Here is a 27,175-nt window from a genome sequence, read left to right on the forward strand (position 1 = left end):
AAGATTTCACTCTGCCTAAACCTTGACAAACTGAAATGAGAATCCGCTCCAGGAATCTTTCCCAGTATGCCTGAATCTGAATGTAAATAAAATACTATTCTTTAAAAAAAGATTTTATTTATTTTTAGAGAGGGGAAGGGAGAAAGAGAAGTAATGAAACATCAGTGCGTGGTTGCCTCTCACGCCCCACTACTGGGGACCTGGCCTGCAACCCAGGCATGTGCCCTGACTGGGAATTGAACCAGTGATGCTTTGGTTCCCAGGCCCACGCTCGATCCAGAGCTACACCAGCCAGGGCTAAAATCCTATTCTGATCAATGTAGGCAAGGCCATGATGGAATGCAATGGATGATGTTCCAGGTGTGGGGAAGTGCAACCATTTCAGTCTGCCAATTATCTTCCACTCAGGTGCAGTAAATGAGGAGCATTGCTTTCTATAACAGACTTGGCTTGTAATTTTCTGAGCAAGTGACACCTTTCCTAAGTCTTGGTTTCTGTTTCTACCAAATGGGGTAGAACACACCAATCTGACTTGTAGAGTTGTTAAGATTAAATAAAACTGCTAATAGCTTAAAGTGTCTAAGCACAGCACCCTCGCACCTAGTAGGCAAATAATCATAGCAATGAGGAGGGGAGAGAGCTGGGAACACTAAACTAGTCTGATTTGGAGTTTGGGTAGGGCCTAAGAGGATGGCGACAGTGGATTGGGCCACCTGAAGAGGGCGTGTCCAGAGGGCGGAGCAGCAGCATACCTCCACAGAACTGAGCTTTGAATCAAGCGCGGTAGTTTCAGCGGTAGCCAATCCTAAAATAGCATTTCCTTCGGTCAGCTGTTGCTGAGGCTCCCAACCTCGCGTCTCACGGATATCAGTTCTAGCCGTTGCTACTGTGCCCGTGCTCGGCTGTTGCGCGTCCATCCGTTACGACAATCTCCCAGATTATCCGGGCCGGAAACAGACTCTCTACTCTTCGCTCCAAACATGCCGAGCAGCCCCAGCTTCCCTTTCTCTGGAAGCTGCTGGCTGACTCCCAGTAAAGAGTTGTAGTACCAAGTTTCCAGCTTTTTCGCGGCTTGCTAGAGACAGTGGAAGCTGCTTTTTTAGGAAAAGGCAGACCAGAGAGGAAAGGTACCCCGCAGAGTCAGAATCTAGTTAGTGGCTGTCCTGGGGCAAGACTGGACTGAATTCTGGCCCTTTAAACTAAAGGGGGAGGTTCCGGAAGTGGATGGGCGGGGCGAAGGGCCGTGATATATAAGAGGGCCCAGACGCGCGGGGTCTCCAATCTGCCATTTTCTGTCTCTGTGTAAGTCTCTGGCTTCCGAAATTCCCTGTTTTCTCACAGGGTGTATTCCGTCCGCTGGCCCACCACCTCAGGGGAACGATGGACGCAGAGTCCACAGCCACTGCCGCCATCGCTGCGGAGCTGGTTTCTGCCGACAAGTAAGCGGGACTACGGAGAGCTTGAGGCACTGACCACTTCGCGGGGAGGGGGTGGCCGACTGGGGCTTCCTGGAAGGGGAGTTTGGTGGGTTGAAGGGATTGCTTCCCAATAAATAATCGTCGCTGTTCGTGGAGGCCTGGACACTGGAGAAGTCCACCCCTTGCCCAGAGCCTCGTGCATTAGCAGTTACGCCGGTTGGCTGGCGCCCCCTGCCCCGCTTTTCGCGGCCGCCATCTTGCCGGGGGCATCGGCCGCTGCTGTCTCCATCGCCAGCCCCTTTTTCTTCCTCGGCCCGGGGCTGTCGGCGGGGAGGTGGGGCCGTACCGCGCCTGCGTGTCCTCACGCCCCTACTTTGCCCGCACTCCTGGCTCGCGACTTCAATAAGATGCCCAAACAACCTGAGAAAATAACCAATAGAGATTTGGCGCCAAAAAAAACCCCCAAAGCCTTGCAGGACAGCATGGACCCGTGGGGTCCAGGGTGGGCGGAGCCTCTCGGGGGCGGGATCTTGCGCCAGTGTTAGCTTGCCTCCGCCGGGTCTGGGGCAGGGGGCGGGGCCTTGAGGAGGCGGGAAAACTTCCATTGTTTAGGGCTGAGCTTAGGACTTCCGCAGTGGGGCGCGGTGAAGCTGGTTTCTTGCGATATCTCGGCTCCTCTTGGCCACCTGTCTTCTGCTAGCCCAGTTCATCGGCCTGCGGTGGAGGGCATTGTGGTTCTTTGGACTTAGAAGTGTGAACGATACAGGCTGCTTCTGGGGCTTCTTCGGGATGCGAAGCCTTTTTGGCTAGCTCTGCGTCGAGCTTTACACACTGGTAGTGGTGTTTTGTTGCTTGTGAATGAGCAGTAGTATGCGCGAAGTGTGGTAGAATGACTGGAGGGAATGATAGAAGACAGGATTGCTTGGAAAACAGCACAGTGCCACTCAGACCTGAGGTATTTTTTGAAAAGTGAAGGGAGCACTCTGTCCATTACAGAAAAGAAACGCTCTTTTCCATCTAACAGGTTTCACAATCTTCCCTTATTTTTTAGGGGCTTGTTAATTTTTCCTTAGTGCACTTCAGAAGTTAGATGTCTCCGCTATACATGGAAAGGTTGCTGTGAGGTTTTTATGGTTGATCTTTTATTTCTGTAGCCTTACACTTATGTATATATGTATGTATAGAGAGATGGGAAGAGAGGGAGAGAAACATCGATGTATGAGAGATACATCAACTGGTTGCTTCTCCCACGCCCTCAGTCAGGGACCTAGCCGGCAACCTAGGCATGTATGAGTGGGAATCGAACCAGAGACCCTTTGGTTCGCAAGCTGGCACTCAGTCCACTGAGCCACACCAGGTAGAGCAGCCTTACACTTTTTTTTTTTTTTTTAGTTTAATCTTTATTATATTTTTTCCCTTTACCATTTAGTTCCCTTATGCCCCCTCCCCCAGCAACCTCCCAGTTGTCCATATGCATGAGTCCTTTTTCCTTTTTGCTCAATCCATAACCTTACACTTTATGATTGTGTTAGCATATTTACAGTTACCAGAGGTTTACTTATCTCTGCCTGTGCCACCTATCACTTTTTTGGTCTTTTTGAGTGCTTATATTTGATCCACATAAGTATACCATGAAATAGTTCTCTTCTGTAAGTGAGAAAAGTCGAGACCAGAATGCAGAAATTCCAAATTAATAAGTTGTGGAGTCTGCGTTAAACTCTAGTATTTCAAGTTTTTATTAAGTCCCTACCCACCTAAGAGGAAATTGCCTGAAAACCTAATTAGCTAGCCTGAGAGAACAATAAAGGCCGCATTCCTCAGTTGGTTGGGACCATTCAGAGTTATAGTGCCTTAGGCATTGAAAGGGGAGGGTATAGAAAATGCCTTTCGAGTATAGACTTTAATAAGAATGTGCATTATAACCACTGAAAGAATAAAAACTTGTATAACTTACAAGTCAGTAGAAAAAAAGTGGAATGAGATTCAATTCCTTTTTTTTTTTTTTTTTTTAAGATTTTTATTTATTTTTAGAGAGGGAAGGGAGGGAGGGAGAGAGAAACATCAATGGGGGCCGTCGCCTGCAACCCAGGCATGTACCCTGACTGGGAATCGAACCTGCAATGCTTTGGTTTATGGCCCGCGCTCAATCCACTGAGCTGTGCTAGCCAGGGCTTCAGTAATAAAGTTTTACCAAGTAATGATTTAGGTGCCAGGCCTTGTGCTTGTTGCTAGGCTACATCTAAGATAAATTAGACATACTTTTTTCCTTAGAGCTAAATCCTGGTGGAGAGTACAGAAAGTCAATAGGAAATTGAGACATAGTATGAGTTGTGATGAGGGGGGTCATGTAGGTTATGGAGTCATCTGTAATTGGTTACTTCTCAGTAAAACAAATATTGCCACCTGACACAAGGATTTTGTGTGTGAGAATTAGATGAAAATGTAATAGGCACCGCACATGCTTTGTCTTGTTTGTCATGTTTGCTCTGATTTGCCTATTGAATGTTATTCCTGTTCCACGAACACCTCAGATCAACTGGTTTTAATACATACCCTGCAATTCTCACTAAATAAATCCTGTTCTTGTATCTTATTTTGGTTGGATAGTGCTGTTTCCAACCCCAGAAATGAAAAATTCTGGAGCTACCCCTTTCTCTTTTACTAATTTCGAAAGAATCGCTAGAATTTAGCGGTTTGACATTCTGTAGCAGGGCTTAGGCATGTAAAGCCTTGAAGACTGGATAGGGAACTATGAAATGGTGGGGATTATAGTGAATTTTCTCTTAAAATAAGTGGCTGCTGTTCATTTAAAGTTGACTGTGATATTTCCTGTATTTCGACCTTTTTAAAAAAGGATTTTATTTATTTATTTTTAGGAAGGGGAAGGCGGGGGAAGGGGGAGAAACATCAGTGTGCTGTTGCTTCTCCAGCACTCCCTGCTGGTTACCTGTCCTGCAACCCAGGCATGTACCCTGACTGGGAATCAAACCAGTGACCCCTTTGGTTCACAGGCTGAGATTCAATCCACTGAGCATACCAGCCAGGGCTGACATTCATTAATTCATTCATACATACTTACTAACTTGTTTTGAGGTCAGAGGTTGAATCCTGGCTAACACAGATGCTTAAATAGCATTGCGCCTCATCCCTCACCTATGTGGGGTACAAAACATTTTATTTTTTATTCTTGTTGCCACTGGTGTGTGAACCTTTGTAGCATGTATGTGCATTAATTTTTTTTTTCATTGCCCACGTTCTATTTAGACATTTGTGTTCTATCACATTGTATTGGTTTGTGAACTGTTTCTTACATGTCTACAAAGTATAAAAAAATTGAAGTCAATATTTAGAAACAAATTTAACATTACTGATATTTTTGTTATAAATATTTTATAGAGACCCTGCTTCTTACACATTGGGAATAAAAAAGCTGGTCCTTCAACTGCAGGTAATTTGAGAAGCTCTGTGCTAGAATTTGGCCCTAATAACCTCCATTTGAACATAACTGACTATTATTTTTAAAATATGGATAAAGATACCAGGCCATTTCAGAGTTCTGGGCAGATCTGCTTGCTTATCTGCTGCTGAAAGTACTGCCTGTTAAATTGTGCCTTATCCCTGGCTGTAGCTGTGAAATCTCGGCTTATTTTCAACCCCGTTTCCTCCCATTCCTTGGGGATTTTCATCAAATTTGTAAACCAGAATAATATCCACAAATAGATTAGGAGCTAGGAGCAAATATTTTGGATCCTGCTGAAAGTAGCTGGCAACCTTTTATTGCTAAAATATGTTCTAGGACTCAGACTCCAATACAGTTAGTCCCTGTCATGTAATCTCTTCTGCCTTTGTGCTTCTAAACAAGTTGTTCCCTCTGCTTAAATGTTTTGTCCGAGACTTGTCTCCAATGCTTATCACATAGTAGTTAACTAGTCTTTACATTTATTTATTTACTTATTAAATTGAGTAAGCTGATTTAATTATTTGTTTCATCTAACCCTGTGAACTTTATAAAAAAGTTGTGTGTTCTTACATGCTTAAACCTCAGTTGCCTTCAAAGTTCCCTCCCTTTGATGCAATATACCTGTCAAAACGTTTTTCCCACTGCTCAGAAGTTTTGAACTTGATTTTGATGCCTTTTAATGCTTCTGCCCTTTTTTGTTTCATCTCTTCCACATCCACAAAACATTTCTCTTTGAGGGCTTCTTTCATCCAGGGAAACAAAAAGAAGTCACTCAGGGCCAGATCCAGTGAAGGGGGGGGCACTGGGGTCATGTTTTTCTGTTTGTTTTGTTTTGTTTTTTTGGTCAAACACTGCTGAACACTCAGTCTGGTGTGGGCAGGTGCACTTGTAAATCACCCATCATGAAATGGACAAACCATTGAAAGAGTTTTCAAAAAATTCAGAGGCCAAATGCAGCCTCTCACATCAGGTAGTACACTTGATACAGATGGGCTTCTAGAACACTCACCTAGTGGGGGAAGCCTGTACTACAGGGGACCTACCCTCCAGAAGGTAATTCTGATGTATTTTTTGGGTCTCCACTTGTATTACATATCTGTGTTCATAAATATGGTATAGCTAAATAAGAAAGTACAGGTGTGAAAAACTAATAGACTCAGTTCTATTTGTGTTTTAACCTTTTGGGGAGATTTCAGTAATTATGTGTATGGGGAAAACACTTTCTATAGCTTTTCTCTCCTACTTCAAGTTTTGGGGTTTTTTCCTGTGCATACTCATTCTACTTTAGTGCTTCTGAGGTGTTGGTACATGATGGTAAAGTTGCCTGTATTTCCACTGTTCTTTTAGAGAGGACGGGAGGGAGGGAGATACATCATGTGTAAGAGGAGAGAAACATCATTGCTTGCCCCTCACATGTCCCCTTGCCTGGAACCCAGGCATATGCCCTGACAGGGAATTTAGCCAGCAATTTTCAGTTTGCAGGCATGCACTCAATCTACTGAGCCACACCAGCCAGGGCTATTTTATTTTATTTTTTAAAAAAGAAGGAGAGGAACACATCAATGGGTTGCCTTTTGGCACTCCCCCAGCTGGCAACCTGGCCTGCAACCTAGGCATGTGCCCTGACTGGGAGTTGAACCAGTGACCCTTTGGTTCAAAGGCTGGCACTCAATCCACTGAGCCACACCAACCAGTGCACAAATGGTATATATTTCCTAATGTCTTTAATTTTCAGGCTTAGTATAACCTCCACTTGTATTTTTTCCCCTAATTTTTCATTATAGAATTGAAGAAGATGCTCCTGCTCCTTCAACCTCTGCAGATAAAGTGGAGAGGTAAGATTATTTACATGGTACAATTAGATTAATGTCTGGAACAAAAACTTTAGGGGCTGTATAACGTCAAGGCAGTTTCATTATTATTATTTTTTACAGCTTAACACATGCTTCATTGAAAGCCTTATGCTACATGCGGTGTTTTATATAGTTGATCTCAGCTTTGTTCACACTGACATCAGCGAGTTGTATTTGGGTTTTTGTGCACAACTGCTCATTTACTGCTTTTGTTGGTGGTTTGTTTTTGTTTAGGATCAAGGCAGGTACTTTCGTATAAAACCTCTTTTTTTCTTTTTAATTGTGATTATTTTTTAGAGATGGGAGAGGAGAAAAAAAGAGCAAAACATTAGTGTGAGAGAGATACGTCAATTGGTTGTCTGATCTTGCCTCTTGCAAGCCCCCAACTGGGGACCTAGCCCCCAAATCAGTCATGTGCCCTGACTGGGAATTGAACTGGGGACTGTTCAGTTTGTAGGACGGCACTCAGTCCACTAGGCTATACCAGCCAGGGCTAAAATCTTATTTTTAATTCCTTCTCTGGTGATTCTTTCCTGGATTCTTAGCTTGGCATCATTATGCCTGCAATGGAACTAGTATCCTAAAAGTCGCCAAGATAAATTCTCCTCCAGCATCACATGATCTTTTAATTCTAATAGTTAACAAAAAAACGTCCAAGACCAGCCACAAAAGATCCTAAGGAACTATATAATACCAGTGCAAATAAAGGGCTTCCCCTTCCCCAGGCTTGCCAGGTCAAATCAGGTTGGTTGGTTGGTTGGTTGGTTGGTTGGTTGGTTGGTTGGTTGGTTGGTTGGTTGGTTTGTAATAAGATTTAGGGAGGGGGGAACATCAATGTGTGGTTTCATCTCCAGCGCCCCCTGCTGGGGAATTGACCCACAACCCAGGCATGCACCTTGACTGGGAATCAAACCAGTGTCTCTTTGGTTAGCAGGCTGGCACTCAGCCCATTGAGGCACACCAGCCAAGGCTCATTTTTAATAGGTAACAAATAAGACTAAATATTAAGTTAACTTGTTTGTGATTTAGAGTATGAAGTCCTGACAATGATGTCTTAAAGTTTTGCATTTGTTTAAAATACTAGAATTGAAAGTTACTTAGTTGTGCTGCTTACTCAGTATACAACATGCCTGACAAATGCTAATGTATTCTTTCTTTGAAATTTCTGCTGTTACAGATCTCTTTTGTAAGCTTGCTGTTTTCAGTTTTGTTATTTTAGTTTAAAAGTTTAAAATTAAAATTTTTTTTCCATTGATTTTTAGAGAAAGAAATATTGATCTGTTGCTCCACTTATTTATGCAGTCACTTTTTGATTCTTCACTTGGTCTTAGCCAAAAAGCCAAGAAGCAATGTTTGATTCTTGTATGTGCCCTGGCTGGGTACCCAACCTTGGTGAATTGGGGTGATGCTCTAACCAACTGAACTATCTAGCCTGGGCTAAGTATTTTAAATTTTATATTGAGCTTACATCTGTTTCTCTGTAACTTTCCCATCTTGATGTGACCATGGTTTTTAACCCAAGGTAATAACTGGAAAGCTTATCTAAAAGGTAGATATGCCTGGGTTGCATCCCTAGAGATTTTATTTGGTAATCTTCAGTTAGCCTTCAGGCTGATGGGGCTCAGTGGATTGAGTGCCAGCCTGCAAACTAAAGGGTTTGCAGGTTTGATTCCTGATCAGAACACATACCTGGGTTGTGGGCCAGGTTCCCAGTTGGGGACATTTTTTAAGAGTATTTTATGTTTTCATGTTGTGTCTAAAATCCTGTTGTCATTTTGGTTATTTAAACTATACCTTCTAGATATACTACCTAATGATTGAGTCAGTCTAGTTTTGGGGTAAGAGTAGTGCTCACATTGACATAAGCTTGTTAGAGGGTTATTCTTGGGATATACCATAGTATTTAAATTTTGGGGCTGAGTAAGTGGTAAATAGCACTTGCTGATATGCAGTTATGAATGCATACAGAGTGAAAGGAAGGAGAGGAGAAACATTGATTTGTTCTACTTATTTATGCATTCATTGGTTCTTAGTATATTTCCTGATAGGGGATCAAACTGCAACCTTGCTTTATCAGAATGACACTAACCAATTATCTGGCCAGGGCAACTGAAGTGGATGCTTCCCTCCCTCCCTCCCTCCCTCCCTTCCTTCCTTCCTTCCTTCCTTCCTTCCTTCTATTTATTTATTTGTTTGTTTGTTTGTTTGTTTTTAGAGAGGGAAGGGAGGGAGAAAGAGAGAGAAAAACATCAATGTGCGGTTGCTGGGGGCCGTGGCCTGCAACCCAGGCATGTACCCTGACTGGGAATCAAACCTGCAACACTTTGGTTTGCAGCCCGCAGTCAATCCACTGAGCTAGGCTAGCCAGGGCAGATGTTTCTAATTGCCTGGCAGTTACAGCACATTCCCTGGTCAAGTTACTTTGCTTTCTGCTAAATGAACTTTTTCTTAACATTTTCTTAAGCATTCGATGCCATCACTTCTTCCATGATGGTTTTACTTTGTTTTTGGTTGTTTACTATTGTTTTAATTTAATCTTTAGTTTTTTCTACCATTTAGTCCCCTTACACCTCCCCCACTGCCCACTAGCAATTACCACACTGTTGTCCGTGAGTCCTTTTTGCTCAAACCCTCCATCTCTTTACCTCCACCCCTCCACTCCCTGCAGCTGTCATGTTTGTTTTGTTGTTGTTGTTTAATTGCTTAGTAAGAGAAATTTCTTAACCCTCTGGCATTAATCGATACCCACATAGGAGGTCTGTCTATAAGGTATCCAGCCGTGTAATATGAAAAATAAGAGATATTTATTGAAGAATATACAAGATACAAGAACCATTGTACATAGGACAGTGACACCTCAGTCTCATTCAAACTAGGCACCTTGGGACCTCACACAGTTCACCCAGTTGACATCAGCTGCCCTGTCACATTTTCCTGGATCTCGTTGATGGTCTAAGATATCTTCCCTTACAAAGGTGATTTTAGTTTTGGAAGAGCCAAGAGTCGCAGGGTGCCAAGCTGGGCTGTATGGAGGCTGAGTAACCTGAGTGATTTGATGTTTCTTCAAAAACTGCACAGAGATATGATGCATGAGTGGGCGGTTGTGGTGACATAGCTGCAGCCTTCTGAATCATCTGCATAGTTTCTTCAGAGGAATGTTGAAGTTTAATGCAAAGTTAGGTGCAGATTCCTTGCTCTCCTCATTCAGTCATCTTGAATGCATTGCCCACACAGTACACGTGCTCACTCAATGTTGTCTACCGCCCCCACTGACTAGTACAGTGAAGTCATCATTGTTCACACATGCACATTCCAGTCCATTCTTGTCTCCCAGGTTACGTGGGTGTTGTGCTCATATTAACAATAGCTGTACTTTTTCTGGACAGACCTTGTATTCTCTTTTTTTAGATTTCGGTCAATTTCTTATTCAGCAGTTCTCAATGTATAATCTCTATACACCCTTGGGGTCCCCAACATCCCTTCAGAAATTCTTTAAGATCAAGACTGTTTTCATAATTGGAAGACCATTGCCTTTTCCCCCCCTGAATATATATTCCACAAAGGCAATAAGTTTTCATTCATTCTTTGCATACCCACCTGGGATTATTTCTTGTCTTAACCAATCATTGCTTAGCAGTTCTGAGCACAGTTGTACAGTCATATAGGTAATATAGACAAAATGTACTTTGTTGGGGAAAGCCACAAAATATTTTGGCTGATAATACCCACTTTTGAAAATACATTGTGCTGTGCAGTATATATTTTTGTATCTCTTAATTTTGGCAATTTTTGTACTTACGTATAAAATGTATACTTTTGTTACATTTATCCTGTTCAACCTGTGAACATTTTTGTTTGCTTTGTTTCCAATTAAGAGCTTTTATTTGGGACAGGATGCTGTGATCCTGTGGGCTGAGTCCAAGCAGACTACAGCTATGAACATTATTTTTTTTTTTTAAGTCAGTGTATATAGCTTTAGGTCTGAGGGAATGGCACCCAACTCACTGAACCACACCACTCAGGGCTAATTTTTCTTTTAGCTAGTACAATTTGCTGTATTACTTTAGCGAGAGCATCCAGTTCTGGTGATGTTGCCTTTGAGATTTCTTTTGCTTTTGTACTGATAAATGTGAGTTAGCTAAGTTTTGCAAGAGTAAATCAGGCTTAAAGAAATTATGGTTTAAATGTAGCAGGTTCTCAAAAGTTTATTTAAAAAGTATTTGACACTTGAAAAAAAAATGTTTTTCTTGCAGTCTGGATGTGGATAGTGAAGCTAAGAAGCTACTGGGCTTAGGACAGAAACATCTAGTGATGGGAGATATTCCAGCTGCAGTCAATGCATTCCAGGAAGCAGCTAGTCTTTTGTAAGTACTGTGTTTTGCTATGTGATACTGTGCTCCTAATACACTTGAGTCATAGAAAGTTGTTTACAGGAAGAAGAAACCAAGTGCAAGAATTTATTAAGAGATCATTTTTCCATATGCAAATTCATAACTATAAAACCTCCATGTAACTGAACAATTTTAGCCTTTGATCTTCCTGAGTAAGGTAAATCGGTTTTCATTGCTGCTAATTAGAGTGACCAACTTGCCCCAGTTTGTTCCTGGGCTTTTCCAATTTTAGCAGTGGAAGTTCTTTCTCTGGGGAAACTCAATCCCAAGCAAGCCATGATGGTTGGCCAACCTGCCACTAGTGTTATTATTAGCACAGTAATTTTGATAAGACTCTTAGCACTTTGTTATCTATTGTAACACCTAGGAATTTGGTAGTTACTACTAGGCGGCCATAGTTATTTATATTTTGAGGAAACAGGTTAGCTTCAGTGCCTGAAGATTGATTTATTTTAACCAAAGACTTAAATGTACCTCTGTACTCTGAGAAAGTTAAAATCTGGAAGCATTAGCCTGTTGGTCTATGACTTGGTTGGAGCTACTTTTCTCTAAGACACTATTCCCAACAGCGATTGAAGTAACTTTAAAAAATATTTATTTATTTATTTATTTATTTATTTATTTATTTATTTTTTAGAGGGAAGGAGGGAGGCATCAGTGTGTGATTGCTAAGGGTCATGTCCTGCAACCCAGGCATGTACCCTGACTGGGAATCGAACCTGCGACACTTGGGTTTGCAGCCTCCGCTCAATCCACTGAGCTATGCCAGCCAGGGCTCGAAGTAACTTTTTTTTTTTTTTTTTTTTTTAAAGAGAGGGAGAGAAATACCAAGTTGTGGTTGCCTCAGACGTGCCCCCTACAGGGGACTTGGCCCACAACCTAGGCGTGTGCCCTCACTGGGAATCGAACTGGGGACCCTTTGGTACACAGGCCTGTGCTCAATCCACTGAGCCATATCAACCAGAGCCTGAGGTAATGATTTTTAATTAGTTGATTGTATTAACCACAGCTGAGTTGAAGAAATCTTTCCTATATTGGGTTGGCCAAAAAGTTCATGTGGTTTTTTCCATAAAATAAAAGACACATTTTTAATTTTCACCAATTACTGTATTGATTTGGATATTGTATATATGTTTGCTATCTCCTCCTATTTGGCTTGTAGTGGGTGGAGGCCAGGGGCACACTGCTAAACATCTTCCAATACATAAGACAGCCCCACAGCAAAGAATTATTTGGCCAAATGTCAGTAGTGCCAAGAAACTTCACAAACCACTATTGACATTTGATCAGTCACAGCACCTTCTCTACACACTGCAGGAACCTTTTTGCGTTTCAGTTTTATTTTTCCCTGTTTTGAAATAGTAAAGCATAATATGCCAAATATGTTATATATCTTCTTCCATGTTCAATATTAAAATGACTGTACCACAATTCACCAATTTTGTGAATTTCTTTTTAAAAATGCATGATGACCCTGGCTGGTGTGGCTCAGTGGATTGAGTGCCAACCTGTGAACCAAAGGGTCACTGGTTCAGATCCCAGTCAGGGCACAAGTGTGGGTTGAGGGCCTTGTGCCTATTTGGGAGCATGTGAGAGTCAACTGGTCAGTGTTTCTCTCCCTTTCTTCTTCCCTCTTTTCCCTTCTCTCTAAACGTAAATGAATAAAATCTTTAAGAAAATAATGCACGTTGATATGACAGCTTTCACAGTGCAAACTAACAAAATTGTCTCAGATGAAATTGAAGACAGTTAGGCACTATTAGGGTCATTATATGGAAAAAACTTAACTCTGGTCAACCCAATAAAAGAAATGCTTAGAATCAAGCTGGGTTTCAGGTTTGAGGCTTGCTGGGATTAAAACTTTTCATTCCTTCTATTCAGTCAGTCAGGATTATATGGATGCATTCTTTTCCCATTCCCTTACTTCCCCTCTGAAAAGAATCTTTTAGAATATATTCCTGGATGTCTGTAATAAACTTGTCTGAGTCCATATAGTAACTTAGTTCTGCAATAGGTCTTTGAGCAGTTCCTAACTTTTCTAGTTTACAGGTGAGAAAACTAAGACACTGAGATTAACTTCCCAGACACTATTGCTCCAGAGGAAAAATGCTCTTAACTATTTCATGATGTTTTTCCACAGGCTTTTCTCATCCTTTAGATACCTGACAAAGGTCCTCTAACTATATGTAGATTAACTCTTAGATTATATATTGTAACTGTAGCAAATTGGTATTTACAATATATGATATACATACAGGTGAAGAACAGGCAATACTAACTTCATGTGTTGTTTCTTAGGTCAGGGTCCCTTGGATCTTGATTGAAAAGCAAGAGAGAGGGAAGTATTAGTTTCCTAGAATGTGTTAATGAACTAATGCCATAACTAAAGAACTAGAAATAAATGTTTTAGAGTAGATGTTAATTCAAATCTTACATGTTTATTCTCTTTAAAGGGGTAAGAAGTATGGAGAGACGGCTAATGAGTGTGGAGAAGCATTTTTTTTCTATGGGAAATCACTCCTAGAGTTGGCAAGGTATGTCTTTAAAGCTGCATTTATAAGTAGAATGTTTTGTTCCATGTTCCTCTTTAAGTCTAAAAAAAGAAAACAAATATCCTTTCTCTGAGAGAAGTACTGATTTGTTGTAGCACTTATTTATGCATTTGTTGTTGTTGTTGTTGTTGTTTAAGGTGTATTTAATCTGATGGGAGGGGACAGAGAAAAAATACAAGAAATCAATACAAGAGAAACACTGATCAGTTGGCTATCTCCTGCTCACAACCTGGGCATGTGCCCTGATGGGGAATTGAACTAGCAACCTTTAGGTCATGGCATGACACACCAGTCAGCTGAGCCATTCAGGGCCATTGGTGGTCTTATATGTGCCTTTACTGGGAATCAAAGCTGCATCCTTGACATATGGGAACAGTCCTCTAACCAACTGAGCTACCCAGCCAGTGGAAAAGTACAGTTTTTTGTATCACCATGATATGATCTATTTAAAAACTAGTTTCTTGCCCTACATGTTGTGGCTCAGTGCATTGAGTACTGGCCTGCAAACCGAAAGGTTACTGGTTTGATTCCTAGTCGGGGCACATGCCTGGGTGTGGGTTAGGTCCCCAGCTGGGGGTGTGCTACAGGCACATTGATGTTTCTTATACTTACTCTCTCCCTTCCCTTCTCTCTAAAAATGAGTAAATAAAATCTTTTAAAAACTTGAGTTCCTTAGTTTGCTAAGATTGTTTACTGGCTTGAGATTTCACATGACCTAAGTGTGACTGATTTTATGAAGAATGGGGGGTTAGAGCAAGTATGAAATATTGATGGAGGTTTTAAAAGGCACTTGATGCAAAGAGTAAAGTTTATACTTAGGTTTTGACTTTGGGATCATTAGAAGCAGAGACTTTTCCCTTAGTGAACAGTCAGTAATTTATCAAAGTCCAATATAGAGAACCTTTAAAAGCACTCTCGGGTATTCCAAAATAATTTTCACAAGGGCTGAATGAAGGACAATTGGAACACACTACCTAGTGAATATGTTTAATAAATTAAGTAATCTTTTTTGTTTTTAAGATTTTATTTATTTAACTTTTAGGGAGGGAGGGAGAGAAAAAAACATGATCAGTTGCCTCTCCATGCCCCCTGTCCCACAACTCAGGCATGTGCTTTGACTAGAAATGGAATCATTGAACTTTTTGTTTGTAAGCCAGCACTCAGTCCACTGAGCCACACCAGCCAGGGCTAAAACAAGTAATCTTAATTGTCATAAAGTTGTGTATTTTCCATCAGAATTTATTCACCAGGAAAAAATACATTGAGGGTATCTAAAACTTGCAGATTATCTGTGATCTAGTTAATCTCAGTTCTGGTCAGTTTTCTAATTTTGTGGAGTATTCTGGTGATTTGTCATGAAAGTCTTGCCAGAATGTTTTTGATCATGTAGGGAAATGTGGATGGATATGATGACTGAGAAATATTATGGTCTTATTGTAAAGGAAATATATACCAATTTTGTTATTTTGATGGAAGTTATCAGTACTTTCCAGGTGCCTGGGTGAAAGATCATTATTTCTTTCAGTGCTTTTACAGCCTTAATATATGTGAGAAGTTTTGCAGGAGTACCTAGTTTATAGTCTCTGCATTTGCTTACTCTTCTGTCGCTTTTATAATATAGGACTACAATTTTCTGTCTTTTAAAAATTGTTACATTCTAGCCCTGGCTGGCGTAGCTCAGTGGATTGAGCGCGGGCTGCGAACCAAAGCATCGTAGGTTCAATTCCCAGTCAGGGCACATGCCTGGGTTGCAGGCCATGGCCCCCAGCAACCGCACATTGATGTTTCTCTCTCTCTCTTTCTCTCTCCCTTCCCTCTCTAAAAGTAAAATAAAATAAATAAAATCTTTAAAAAAAATTGTTACATTCTAGCCAGTCATACCTTTGGTCCTTCCTTTTGTTTTCCTAGAATGGAGAATGGTGTATTGGGAAATGCCCTGGAAGGTGTGCGTGTGGAAGAAGAAGAAGGAGAAAAAACAGAAGAATCTCTGGTAGAAAATAATGATAACATAGATGGTATGTAGAGTTGCATGTGGCATTTAAGAGATGCGACGTCTATTTCTTGTGTATAGTGACAGAAATAAGGCTCCTCCCTATCCTGCTTGGTCTCTCTCTAAGATGTGTGGGTGATAACCTGCATCTGGTGGAGACTACAGTGGGAGGTAGCAGATTACAGAAACTGGGTGCAGGCTTTTGTAAAAGGATAGCTAAATTTTTTAAGTCTGTGAAGTTCAGTTATTTTAATAGTAGTGGTTTCAGAGCCCTTTTACCTTTTTTGTGTGTAAGAAATTTAAATGTTTATTTCTTAGCTGAATTGGCTTCTAGCTATAATGTTTAGAGGAGAATGTAAAACTTGGCATCTCCACCTAATTGATAATCAGAGTGCTCAAGTAAAACATCTAATTTAAGGAGCTTTGTTTTCTTTTCGCAATAAGTTGCTCTGCTAGATGGCACTTTCCCTTTGCTTTTCTCAAGGGGCATATAATTTGTAGGCCATCTGCTAAAACTTGAGCTAGGCTATTTGAGGGTTTAAAGGGAATGTATTTTTAGTTTCCATTTATGCCTTTATCATTAAACTCGAAGACATGTTTATGCTTCATGTTCTTTAACCATGTAGAGGAAGCAAGGGAAGAGTTGAGAGAACAGGTTTATGACGCCATGGGAGAAAAAGAAGCAGCAAAAAAACAAGAAGACAAGTCTCTGGTAAAGCCTGAAATTGATAAAGAACAGGAGCCTGAAGTGGAGACCGTCGGAAGAGAAGATATGGATATCAGTGAGCCTGCAGAGGAGCTACAGGAAAAAGAATCAATTGCAGATCACTTAACTGAAACCACTGAAGAGGCAAAGGGAGCAGCAGCACCAGAAGGACCAGGTGAAGCTGAGGTCACTTCTGGGAAGCCAGAAAAGGAAGCTGAGGAAGGAAAATTCATGTCTGCAACTGTCATCCAAGAAGAATACAGAGAAAAAGGAGGTCAGGAAAAGACAAAGCAGGGAGAAGTAATAGTGAGCATAGAGGAGAAGCCAAAAGAAGCTTCAGAAGAACAGCCTGTTGTGACCCTAGAAAAGCAGGGCACTGCAGTGGAGGTAGAAACAGAGCCTGTAGATTCAGCAGTCAAGCCAGTGGATGTGGGTGGGGCTGAGCCAAAGGAGCAGGTAGCTGATTCTGAAAATGATCCAGGAAAAGCTGTTCTTGAGAAGCTGGTAGGGGAAGAAGTGCCTCCTGCTGAAGAGCCACCAGAGGTGACAACAGAGGTTGTTGAAGATGGATCACAAGACTCCGAGAAGCCTGGGCAGGAGGCCACAGTTCTCCCTAAGGATGGTGCAGTCAATGGACTGTCAGCTGCAGGAGATCAGACTCCTGTTGAACCAGAGACTAGTGCAGAAGGATTGGCAGGAAGAAAAGGTGGCTCAGGACTAGAAGAAAAAGTCAGGGCAGAGTTGGTTCCTAACCAGGCGGAGACTAAGCTGTCTGTAGAAGAGTCTGGGGCAGCTGGAGATGGGTTTGAGACCAAGGTAGCTCAGGGAGCTACTGAGAAATCCCCTGAAGACAAAGTTAAGATAGCTGCTAATGAAGAAACACAAGAGAGAGAAGAACAGATGAAAGAGGGTGAAGGTAACCGGGATATGCAAGAGCTGCCAGTGGGTGGAGTACATTCTGGATTTGACTCACTAATCATGGGTAAAAGTCAGCCTTCCATTCAGGATTTTCCGTCTGCCTTTGGATAGGAAAGGACTAAATGAAAATGGGGGTAGATTAAGAAAGTTGCGATAAGTCGAGCAAGTTAAATCAAAAGTCTTCTTTAGCTGGCTTATAAACTAACGCTTTTACTAACTGCAAAATAGGCCTTCTCTGATTTCTGAGGCTTGGCTAGCTATCAGTAACTTGTACCATACTAGCCAATAAAGGTGGATGGGATATATTGGGGTGGGTAGAGAATTAGTGGGCTAGGCTGGCAGAGAATGCTGAATGGATGTTCCCTTGCATGCCTCTGGATTGTTTTACTTACTGTTCACATGGTTCCCTTTCTCTGCATTAGGAAGCAAGTTTAGAGCAGTAGAATCCACTGAACTGGTACACTTAAGCAGGCATGCCATTTAAGTGAAGGTAGTTAACTCTTGAAGGCTTTATGACCAGAGTGAAAGAATTCTGGTGACCCTCTTTAATTTTAGTCTTCAGGAAGTGCTTAGAGGCTTATCCACATGAAACAATTTAGCCCTCTCCAAAAGATAACAGAAAACTTAATTAGTCCTCTTTCTGCTTTCTCCGCTCATTTCATGCTTGCTTTGGCTGCCAAAATGAAATTTTTGTTACTTCAAGCATTTTAAAGTGTGGATGCTTTTCTTTATATGCTATTATTTCATCTACTTTTCATTCAATTTAATCAAGATGTATGAGCCTCTAATTAGTAATTACATAATTGGCACGTCTGAATCGAGTTGTACTATCATTTGAGGATTCTACTGTTTATAAAGTTCTGTTTATAATGTTCATCTAACAGTGTTAATAACCATAGGTTATTAATCATTCATATAATTGACATTATTTCAAGAATTCTCTTAGTATGGATTTTTAAAGAAACTATCAATATTGGCAGCTCATTCTGATAAACTTCTACCTATGTGCAGGTTCCTGCACTCCAGCCAGCAAAGGCATGGCAACCAGAAGTGAATTTGGGTAAATGGTATCACCATTGGGCTGTTTATGGGCTTTAGGAGTTATTTATGGGAAAAGTACAGGACTGGATTCCTCAATTTTTAAAAACTTCCATGACTTTATTTTACGCTTTAAACATTTATTCATTGTAGAAGGGAAAGTTGGGGAGTGTGGGAGAGAGAGAGAAACATCAGTTTGTTGTTGCGATTATTTATTCATTCATTGGTTGATTCTTGTATGTGCCCTGACTGGGATTGAACTTGGAACCTTAGCATATTGGGATGACAGTCTAACCAGCTGCACTACCTGGCCAGGGCTAAAAATTTCCATGCCTTGGTCTTTAGTGATAGTGAGCAAGGATAGTAAAAAGTTCTGCTGGCTCTCTTAAGTTGGATTTCAATAATAAGCTACACTTCAGGTGTTATATTTCTCCATAGTTCAAAAACTATTCATCTGGATCAAAAGTAACATTCATTGTTAGAGCTCCCTCAAACATACATTACTTTTGTTTCCAAAGTAATGCTAGGTAATAAGTAGTATTACTCCAGTTACAGTGATGAGGAAATTGAGGCTTAGGGTTACATGAGTTGTTTAGGGTCAAATGGTAAGACATAATACTGGAATCCAACCCTAGATCTGACTTGAATGTATTGCTCTTCATAAGCAACCTCACACTGAGGAAGGCAACTTTTATCCTCTCCCTTAATCCGCCTATCAGGAATTTATGTGGCAACACTGATATGCAGACATTTTGTGATTTTTCTTGAAACCCCATTTCCTACCACCTCTTGGACTGTCCATGTCCCTAATAAAGATTATTGGTTTGGTGTTTTTTTCTAATGTCATGCTAGATATGATTAGTATATGAATAGAGTTTTAATATTGGGCAAAAAGCTTGGGCGGCCAGGCCCAGATGGACTGTACTGGTTGGTCAGTAGTGGTTTTTGGACTTTATCCTGAGAGTGCTTGGGATAACTGGAGAATCAGCAGAGTGCCTTTATTTTGCCCTAGGTTATAAGATCAGAGAAATAGTATTATATAGTGTCTCCATTTTCTCTGAAGTGTGATTATAAGAATACCACAAGATGCCATTTTCAAGGAAATTGGGAAATATTTTAACAGCTCTCTGGATATCGGGGCATTCCTATTCTTTGGGTGCAAGTTACCAAGTTGGAAAGTGTCTTAAAATAATGACTTTCTGATTAACCTAGCTCTTCTATCATTTCATGAACATAACACAGATTCCTCAAGAAAAACCGGTGATTTTCTCACATTGTTGTAATTTTATTTTAAAAGCTTGATGTAAAATTACAAATAATTAGATATTTTATGCCGAATTAGCTGTCATCTCCTAATATCCTGATATGTGTAGGAAGAGATACCAGATTGTGTAGAACAGTATAGGCCCTGGCCCGTGTGGCTCAGTTGATTGGAGTGTCATTCCGTAGAGCTTAAGGTTGTAAGTTTGGTCCCTGGTTGGGGCTCATACAAGAAGGCATCCAATAGATACTTCTCTTTCTCTCCCCTTCCTTCCTGTTTCTTTAAAAACAAAGTCTGTTATGAGCCTACATAGCCTTATTTCACTTGCCGTTACAAAATCTGCCAGAGGACAGGCTTCATTGTCTGGTTAATACAATCACTCATCTAGTCTAACATGAGGAAACTAGGTACACAAACCACTTGGAAGTTTGGGTATGGAGAGATGATGGTATTTGGATTTCAGAAGTACTGAGTTACATATACCATAGAAATAGGAGAAAAGCAAGCCACTTGATGTAACAGGACTTGTTTGCTGTAGAGGAATTGTACCCCAAAAGCCCATTTAATCAATGCAACATTCCGAACTTTATGTGCTGTTATGTAGAGATATTTATTACCAGCCTGTCCTTAATAGGCATTTGACTTGTAAGTAGATGTCAGGATGGTAAAAATAGGGTGTTATCATGAGTGCAGATTTTAACATGTTGCTGGAATAAAATAACTGGTTGTGGTACTTTTCAAATTATGTACATGCTAGAGCTGGCTGGAGTATGTAGCATGCTCATTGGTGAGAGCTGATAAAGGCTATGCTATTCTCTCCACAGCTATATTGTGAGAAAGCTAGTCTGTCCAGCATTCTTGCTCTAAATGGACAGAAGTAACTTAACTTTTGGTATTTCTCAGCTTACTAGTATTATCTAACAAGTGGCTTAAAGATGCTAGGAACACTGGCTGAGGATGCCTCCCACTGCTTCTGCCTTACTGGACAGGAGCTTCTAGCCAGTGAATAAGAGGCAGTAGCTAATCTTTCTTCATCCGAATGATCCGGATTGACTTCAAGAGGAGAAACCTTTGGCCTTTGATTGTTGAAGGTCTAAGCCATAGACGCTACAAAATAATGCAATCTAAGTTTAGATTAGACTTGAATTAGACTTTACTTACTTGTCTTAATTCATACCCAATTCAAATGTTGGCTGATTTGGCCTAGCATCTTCCCTGTCTTCCCTCAGAATGTAGATTATTTCACAGATGTTTAATGGACTGTGACTAGTCAGTCAGAAGATATCCTTAGTATTCTCAATACTGAGGAATTTTTGCTTGCAGAAACCGAGGGCTCAGAAGAGGAGGATAAAGAAAATGACAAGGCTGAAGAAGCACCAAATGATTCAGTTCTTGAAAACAAGGTAAATTATTATTTGTTCATCATCATTGTCTGATTTCTTATTGTAGGACTGTGGTTTATTGGTTAGTATAGGTGTGATTGTTATACATAGCTGTTTATATTGGGTTGGCCAAAAGGTTCGTTTAGTTTCTTCCATGCAGTGGCTCTAGTAGAGCTTAGTTGTCTTTAACTTCATTTGAAATAGTTTTGTTAGATTGTATTGTGACAGCTGTCATCTCAGCATGAGTTTAAAACACGAAATTGGTGAATTTTTGTGCAGCCATTTTAATATTGAACATGGAAGAAAATGTGCAACATTTTTGGTATATTACGCTTTATTATTTCAGGAAAGTCAAAGTGCAACTGAAACACAAAAAGATTTGTGCAGTGTGTGGAGAAGGTGCTGTAATTTAATCAAACATATTAGTAGTGGTTTGTGAAGTTTCTTAGCACTACTGACATTTTAGCCAAATGTGGGCTGCCTTATGATTGGAAGATGTTTAGCAGCACCCCTGGCCTCTATCCACTAGAAGCCAATAGCAGGAGAGATCCAACATGTAAAATACCAAATCAGTAAAGTTATTGGTGAAAATGAAAAATATGTCTTTTATGGAAAAAACTAAATGAACTTTTTGGCCAACCCAACATTTAGGTCTGTAATCTAAAGATGCCTGTGTTTTATACTTCTGTCTAATACCAATGATTTGGATATACTTTAGTCACTTCAAGAAAATGAAGAGGAGGAGATTGGGAACCTAGAGCTTGCCTGGGATATGCTGGATTTAGCAAAGATAATTTTTAAAAGGTAAAAAAAAAAAAAACAAAAAACTTGGTACTTTGGGGCTCTGATGGAAACTTGGTGGTTGAAAATAGAAACAAAAGCTAGGTTTGGACAAATGCCCTCAAGGTTTCTGATCATTTTTTCCTTTAGGCAAGAAACAAAGGAAGCTCAGCTTTATGCTGCACAGGCACATCTTAAACTTGGAGAAGTTAGTGTTGAATCGGGTAATGCATTTTCTTTTCCCTTCCCTTCCCTTTCCTTTTCCCTTTCTTTCTTATTTATTTATTTTAGAGGGATGGGGAAGGGAGGGAGAAAAAGAGGGAGTGAAACATCAATGTATGGTTGCCTCTAGCACACCCCATACTGGGGATATGGTCTGCAACCCAGGCATATGCCCTAACTGGGAATCAAACCAGTGGTGCTTTGGTTCACAGGCCTGTGCTTAGTCCACTGAGCTAAGGTAATGCATTTTCCATTTTACTGTTCCCTTGATGTCTGCTGCCCCCCACCCATTCTTTTTCAAATTACTTAAAATCAAACTTGATGGTAAATTATGGGCAGTTGGCTTTCAGAAGACAGTAGGTTTGGGTTTCCTAGTTACTGGTCCCTAGAACAGTGGGTAGTTTCTTTCTAAGGTACTCGTACTAAAAGTCTTTTAGTAGGTTTTGGGGGGGGGGGGTGTTTCTTTTCCTTTTTTTTTTTTTTGTCGTTTTGATATTTTTTATAATCAAGAGTCATGGAGATACTACAAAGATAGATGAGACATAAATCAGGGGAGCATTCTCTCAGAATGGTCTAAAATTTAGAAGTATTGTAATATTAAATACTATTCATTTGGTTGCTATTCTTTTTCTCTTCATTAGAGAATTATGTCCAAGCTGTGGAGGAGTTCCAGGCTTGCCTAAACCTGCAAGAGCAGTACCTGGAAGCCCATGACCGTCTCCTTGCAGAGACCCACTACCAGCTGGGTTTGGCCTATGGGTACAACTCTCAGTATGATGAGGCAGTGGCACAATTCAGCAAATCTATTGAAGTCATCGAGAAGAGAATGGGTGAGTGAGCATCAGCTGTTTTCACAACAACCGTGATGGATCCAGCAATTGACAAGGTTAAAACAGTAGATCCTTTTCTCATAACTTATTGAGCCTGTTCTTTTAGCCGTACTAAGTGAGCAGATGAAGGAGGCTGAAGGATCGCCTACTGAATATGAAAAAGAAATTGAGGAGCTAAAGGAACTGTTACCTGAAATTAGAGAGAAGATAGAAGATGCAAAGGAGTCCCAGCGCAGTGGGAATGTAGCTGAATTGGCTCTGAAAGCAACTCTGGTTGGTTTGGTTTCATTTCCTTTTGAAGTTTTGATGATAGCATGTTCAATATCTTTTTAAATAATCTTTAGAGAGGGGAAGGGAGGGGGAAAGAGAGGGAAGGAAACATTGGTGTGTGGTTGCCTCTCATACGCCACCCACTGGGGACCTGGCCTGCATCCCAGGAATGTGCCCTGACCAGGAATCAAACCAGCGACCTGTTGGTTCACAGTCTGGTGCTCAGTCCACTGAGCCACAGCAGCCAGGGTAGCATGTTCAGTATCATTTAAGGCATCATGGTATTAGTGTTCTATTTGCCAGGAATTTTAGTTATAGCTTGATTTCGAGGGAATTGGAGGTAATAGGGAACATAATAGTATAATACTTAAGAGAATACACTCTGAGTTTGACTTTTCTTTCTTTGCTATTTGCTTTTCTTTCTTTACTCTATGTGACCATGGACATGTTTATTTAACTTTTCTTAGCCTTAATTTTCTCATTTGTACCTTTTTTTGTTAAGCTACTTCTAATGGTATAAGAAAAAATAATATTTTACTATTTCTGTCTCTTAGAACTCCTCTGTATAGGTTAGTGAGGTATTGAAGGCTTTTAATCCCAGATTGCCTGGCTCTGCCTTTAGGTGCAAGGGTGTCAGGGTGATGATAGGATATGGAAGGTTTAGTTTAATATCTATACTCTATCTGTGCCCGGGGTAGGGAGAGGGGGCAGCATCTGGTTGGTATGGGTAGAGGGGGTAGAAGATGTTGCTATTATATGGAGACCACTAGTATCTGAGGTATTAATTAAGTTGCTTGGTTGGTGGGTACCTGTTGTGGGACTGTGGGTGAACTGGTAAAACCTGGGACCCACTGTGGTTTCTCATTGTTCACAGGTAGAGAGCTCTACTTCTGGCTTTACTCCTAGTGGAGGAGGCTCTTCACTTTCTATGGTGAGTGTTAAGGTATTTTTTTGTTTTGGGGAGTCGCTTAATGTTAGGACGTGGGGGGGGGGTAGGATAATTTTATTTATTTATTTATTTATTTATTTATTTTTAAATGCATGTCTTTCTCTTCGTTTTTTTCTTTGTTTTAAGATTTTATTCATTTATTTTTAGAAGCGGGGAGGGGGGAGAGAATATATATCATTGTGTGGTTGCCTCTCACATGGCCCCCACTGGGGACCTGGCCTGCAACCCAGGTGTATGCCCTGACTGGGAATTGAACCTGCGATGCTTTGGTTCGCAGCCCACGCTCAATCCACTGAGCTACACTAGCCAGAGCAAGATAACTTTTTAAAAGACTATTTTTAGAGAGAGGAAGGAATGGAGAAAGAAGGAGCAAAACATCAATGTGTGATTGCCTCTCCCATGCACAGCATGTGTGTTCCCAACCCCCTACCCCCACCCCCCCTTTACTTGGGGAGCTGGCATGCAACTCAGGCATGTGTTCTAGACTGGGAATCAAACTGGCAGCCCTTTGGTTTGCAGGCCAACACTCAACCCACTGAGCCACACCAGCCAGGGAAGACTTACTTTTTGTCCTATAAATATCTGTACGTTGCTAACAGGCTTCCTTTTTGTCAGATTGCCAATAGAAAGCCAACAGATGGTGCTTCTTCATCAAATTGTGTGACTGATATTTCCCACCTTGTCAGAAAGAAGGTAAATCTACACAGAGTCTTCTCCCTGTCCCCCCAGTACACAAGGAGTACCTTTCCTAATACCTGGTGCAAAGGTATTTGCAAAGGTGGTGAGGATTTGGAAGTAAAGATAGGTTTCACTTGCATACTCTTCCTGGCCCAAGGACCATCAGGAAAGCTATTGTGGATTGGTCCAGTCAGCCTATCTTAGGAAGCTGGTCAGTTTTCTTTCAGTCATTTAGTAACAGACCATGTACTCTTAAACTCTTGCTTACTTTCTGATTCAAGTGTTGCTTTTCAAACTTGTGGTTTATTTACTGTTCATATCTACTCACTATCACCCACCCTTCCATCGGAGAGACTGATAGGTATGTTGGGGCAGACCAATTTATTCCACAGAGTACATATTGGCATCGCCTCCTGTGGTTAGGGTGAGGGTTAGGGATAGGAATCTTGAAGTGTCTTGCAATTGCTTTTTTTTTTTTTTTTTAAACATTAAGCACATTTATGAAGACTATACAATTGTATCTTTAGAGGAAACCAGAGGAAGAGAGCCCTCGGAAAGATGATGCAAAGAAAGCCAAACAAGAGCCGGAGGTGAATGGAGGCGGTGGGGATGCAGTCTCCAGTGGAAATGAAGTTTCAGAAAACATGGAGGAGGAGGTGGGCAGTTAAGCAGGGCTTGGACTCTTGCCTCATTTCCCCTTGTTCTCAGGGCCTGGGGAAACCAGTCTCCCAAGTGCATGTTTCCCACCTGGAGCCTGTTTGGATTGCTTGAGTTGTAACCCTCATAAAAACAATGAGGTTATGCAGAAAACAGTTTGGTATAGATTATTGGGTGTCTCACCCATGGAACCTATGTACATACTACAGGTCCCCCTCAATTGAATGTGTAAGAAGACACTTAATTGGCAAGGCTATTGGGTCACTTCTGCTTTTTCATTTCCATGTAATGTATGGCATTGGCTCTGTCAACCCTATTACAGAGTATTTAACAAACTGGCTTTATACTTCGGTCATTGCCCTGTTGGTGTAGGGAGCAAAGCAGGGTTTAGGGGACCTGTTTACTTCCTCTGACTGAGGCCTACTCAGTTGTATAAGATGGAATGACTTGAACAAGGGTCACTTATGCCCAGGCTCCCTGTTTATCTTCCAGGCTGAAAATCAGGCTGAAAGCCGGGCAGCAGTGGAGGGCACAGTGGAGGCTGGAGCTACAGTTGAAAGCACTGCATGCTAAGAGGGAACAGAGCCTTCCTCCCAAGGGAAAGTGTTTTTGTATATAATGTATTTTTTCACTGTTGGGGGATTCTTTTTGTATAACTTCAATAAAGATTGTACGCAAAGGTTGAGGCTTTGATGATTTTTTTTCCTTAAATATTGGCTGAATCTGTGCCTTGGAGCACTCCAGTTTTATATAGTGGCCAAAGGTACTTTTTTCCCCTTTCTGTACTGATCTCTGTGAAAGTTCTAATCCAAATACCTGTTTAATGTGTAGGTGATTAAATCAAGTGTGGCTGCTGGCCCAATGGTGCTACATTTTTGTTTTAAATACTTGACCTGGCTGTTGTGCAGACCTTCAGTGGTGCTGTCCCAGGACGGGGGCCACAAAAAACAAGACTTGGCAAAGAACTTGCTCTTCGGTGCTGGTGCTGTGTGATGGGCTCTGTGAGCTGGTAACAGCCTCTAAGCCAGGCCTTGGGTGGAACCTGTTTTTTATTCCCCTATTCTCCGCTTAAGGCCATAATCCTGTCCTGGGGGAGTAGGGGAAACACCTCTAACGAAATTTGGGGAGGGCAGGAATGATCTTGAGGAAAACTGGTGTGCTGGTTGTAGAGATTTGAGATTTCTGGTCAGAAGGTGGGACTGACTCTGATGTCCTCTGAATGTGGTTGGAAATATCTGGGGAGGCTGGTTGGTTGAGTTGTATTATTTTCTGTACAGAAAGGTTGAACTATATCAACACTTGGAATTGTTACCCATCTGCAGTTTTGGCTTCTCAAATAAAGAGAGTAAAAAAAAAAAATTCCTGGTCTGGATTTGTCTTTAAAGATCTTAGAGTGGGATCTTGGGCTTCCTGGAGCACTTCAGGGTGGGATGTGTAGTAGAAAGGCAGAAACTGGCCCTGGAACCCTGACTGCTCATTCTACGGAAGCTAGTGCTTGGGTACCTGCTACAAAAGCCATCCCATTTGGCCCTCACTATGTCCAGTGCACAGGCTGAGCTGCCTGTGACCTGACCCTTACTTTAAGGACCTGCTATGCACTAGGCACTATTTGGCTCCCAATTCCAAACAGCCTACCTGCTATTACCTAAGGGGGTTTACAGGGCTACTTGATGGCGTGAGATGGATGGACATTAGGTACATCTTGCTGTTTGAACATTGTTAGAGGCAGAGGGAGCCTTGATTATCAACTAAACTCTCCCCCCACCCCGAGTTTCTATTTTCTCTAAATCAGCAGTCCTGGGCCTTTTTGGCAGCAGGGG

General features: G+C 41.3%; 1 protein-coding gene across 4 annotated transcripts; it reads left to right on the forward strand.

Moving 5' to 3' along the window:
• Positions 1-1,258: 1,258 nt before the first annotated feature.
• LOC123832029 (nuclear autoantigenic sperm protein) lies at positions 1,259-26,034 on the forward strand. Of its 4 annotated transcripts, none has more exons than XM_045859489.1 (15): positions 1,259-1,439; positions 6,663-6,713; positions 10,985-11,095; positions 13,576-13,656; positions 15,583-15,689; positions 16,291-17,286; positions 20,911-20,990; positions 21,688-21,773; positions 21,900-21,973; positions 22,613-22,801; positions 22,908-23,074; positions 23,946-24,002; positions 24,636-24,713; positions 25,226-25,288; positions 25,848-26,034. In XM_045859489.1, the coding sequence occupies exons 1-15, from the start codon at positions 1,381-1,383 to the stop codon at positions 25,926-25,928; spliced, it is 2,280 nt and encodes a 759-aa protein (XP_045715445.1). In that variant the 5' UTR covers positions 1,259-1,380; the 3' UTR covers positions 25,929-26,034. The 4 variants fall into 4 exon arrangements, with proteins under 4 accessions (XP_045715445.1, XP_045715446.1, XP_045715443.1 ...); XM_045859487.1 differs by having other exon boundaries at positions 1,261-1,439; positions 25,226-25,354; XM_045859490.1 differs by lacking the exon at positions 10,985-11,095 and having other exon boundaries at positions 25,226-25,354.
• Positions 26,035-27,175: the final 1,141 nt, after the last annotated feature.

Source organism: Phyllostomus hastatus, unplaced genomic scaffold (assembly GCF_019186645.2).
Source record: "Phyllostomus hastatus isolate PE091 unplaced genomic scaffold, TTU_PhHast_1.1 phas_scaffold_182, whole genome shotgun sequence".
NCBI classification, from domain to species: Eukaryota; Metazoa; Chordata; class Mammalia; order Chiroptera; family Phyllostomidae; genus Phyllostomus; species Phyllostomus hastatus.

Excerpts from the sequence above, each read along its gene's own strand:
- LOC123832029 (XM_045859487.1), top strand. The coding sequence starts at position 1,381 with ATGGACGCAGAGTCCACAGCCACTGCCGCCATCGCTGCGGAGCTGGTT. Across the intron at positions 13,657-15,582 it reads TCACTCCTAGAGTTGGCAAG|AATGGAGAATGGTGTATTGG; the intron begins GTATGTCTTTAA and ends TTGTTTTCCTAG. Across the intron at positions 20,991-21,687 it reads ATTCAGTTCTTGAAAACAAG|TCACTTCAAGAAAATGAAGA; the intron begins GTAAATTATTAT and ends GATATACTTTAG.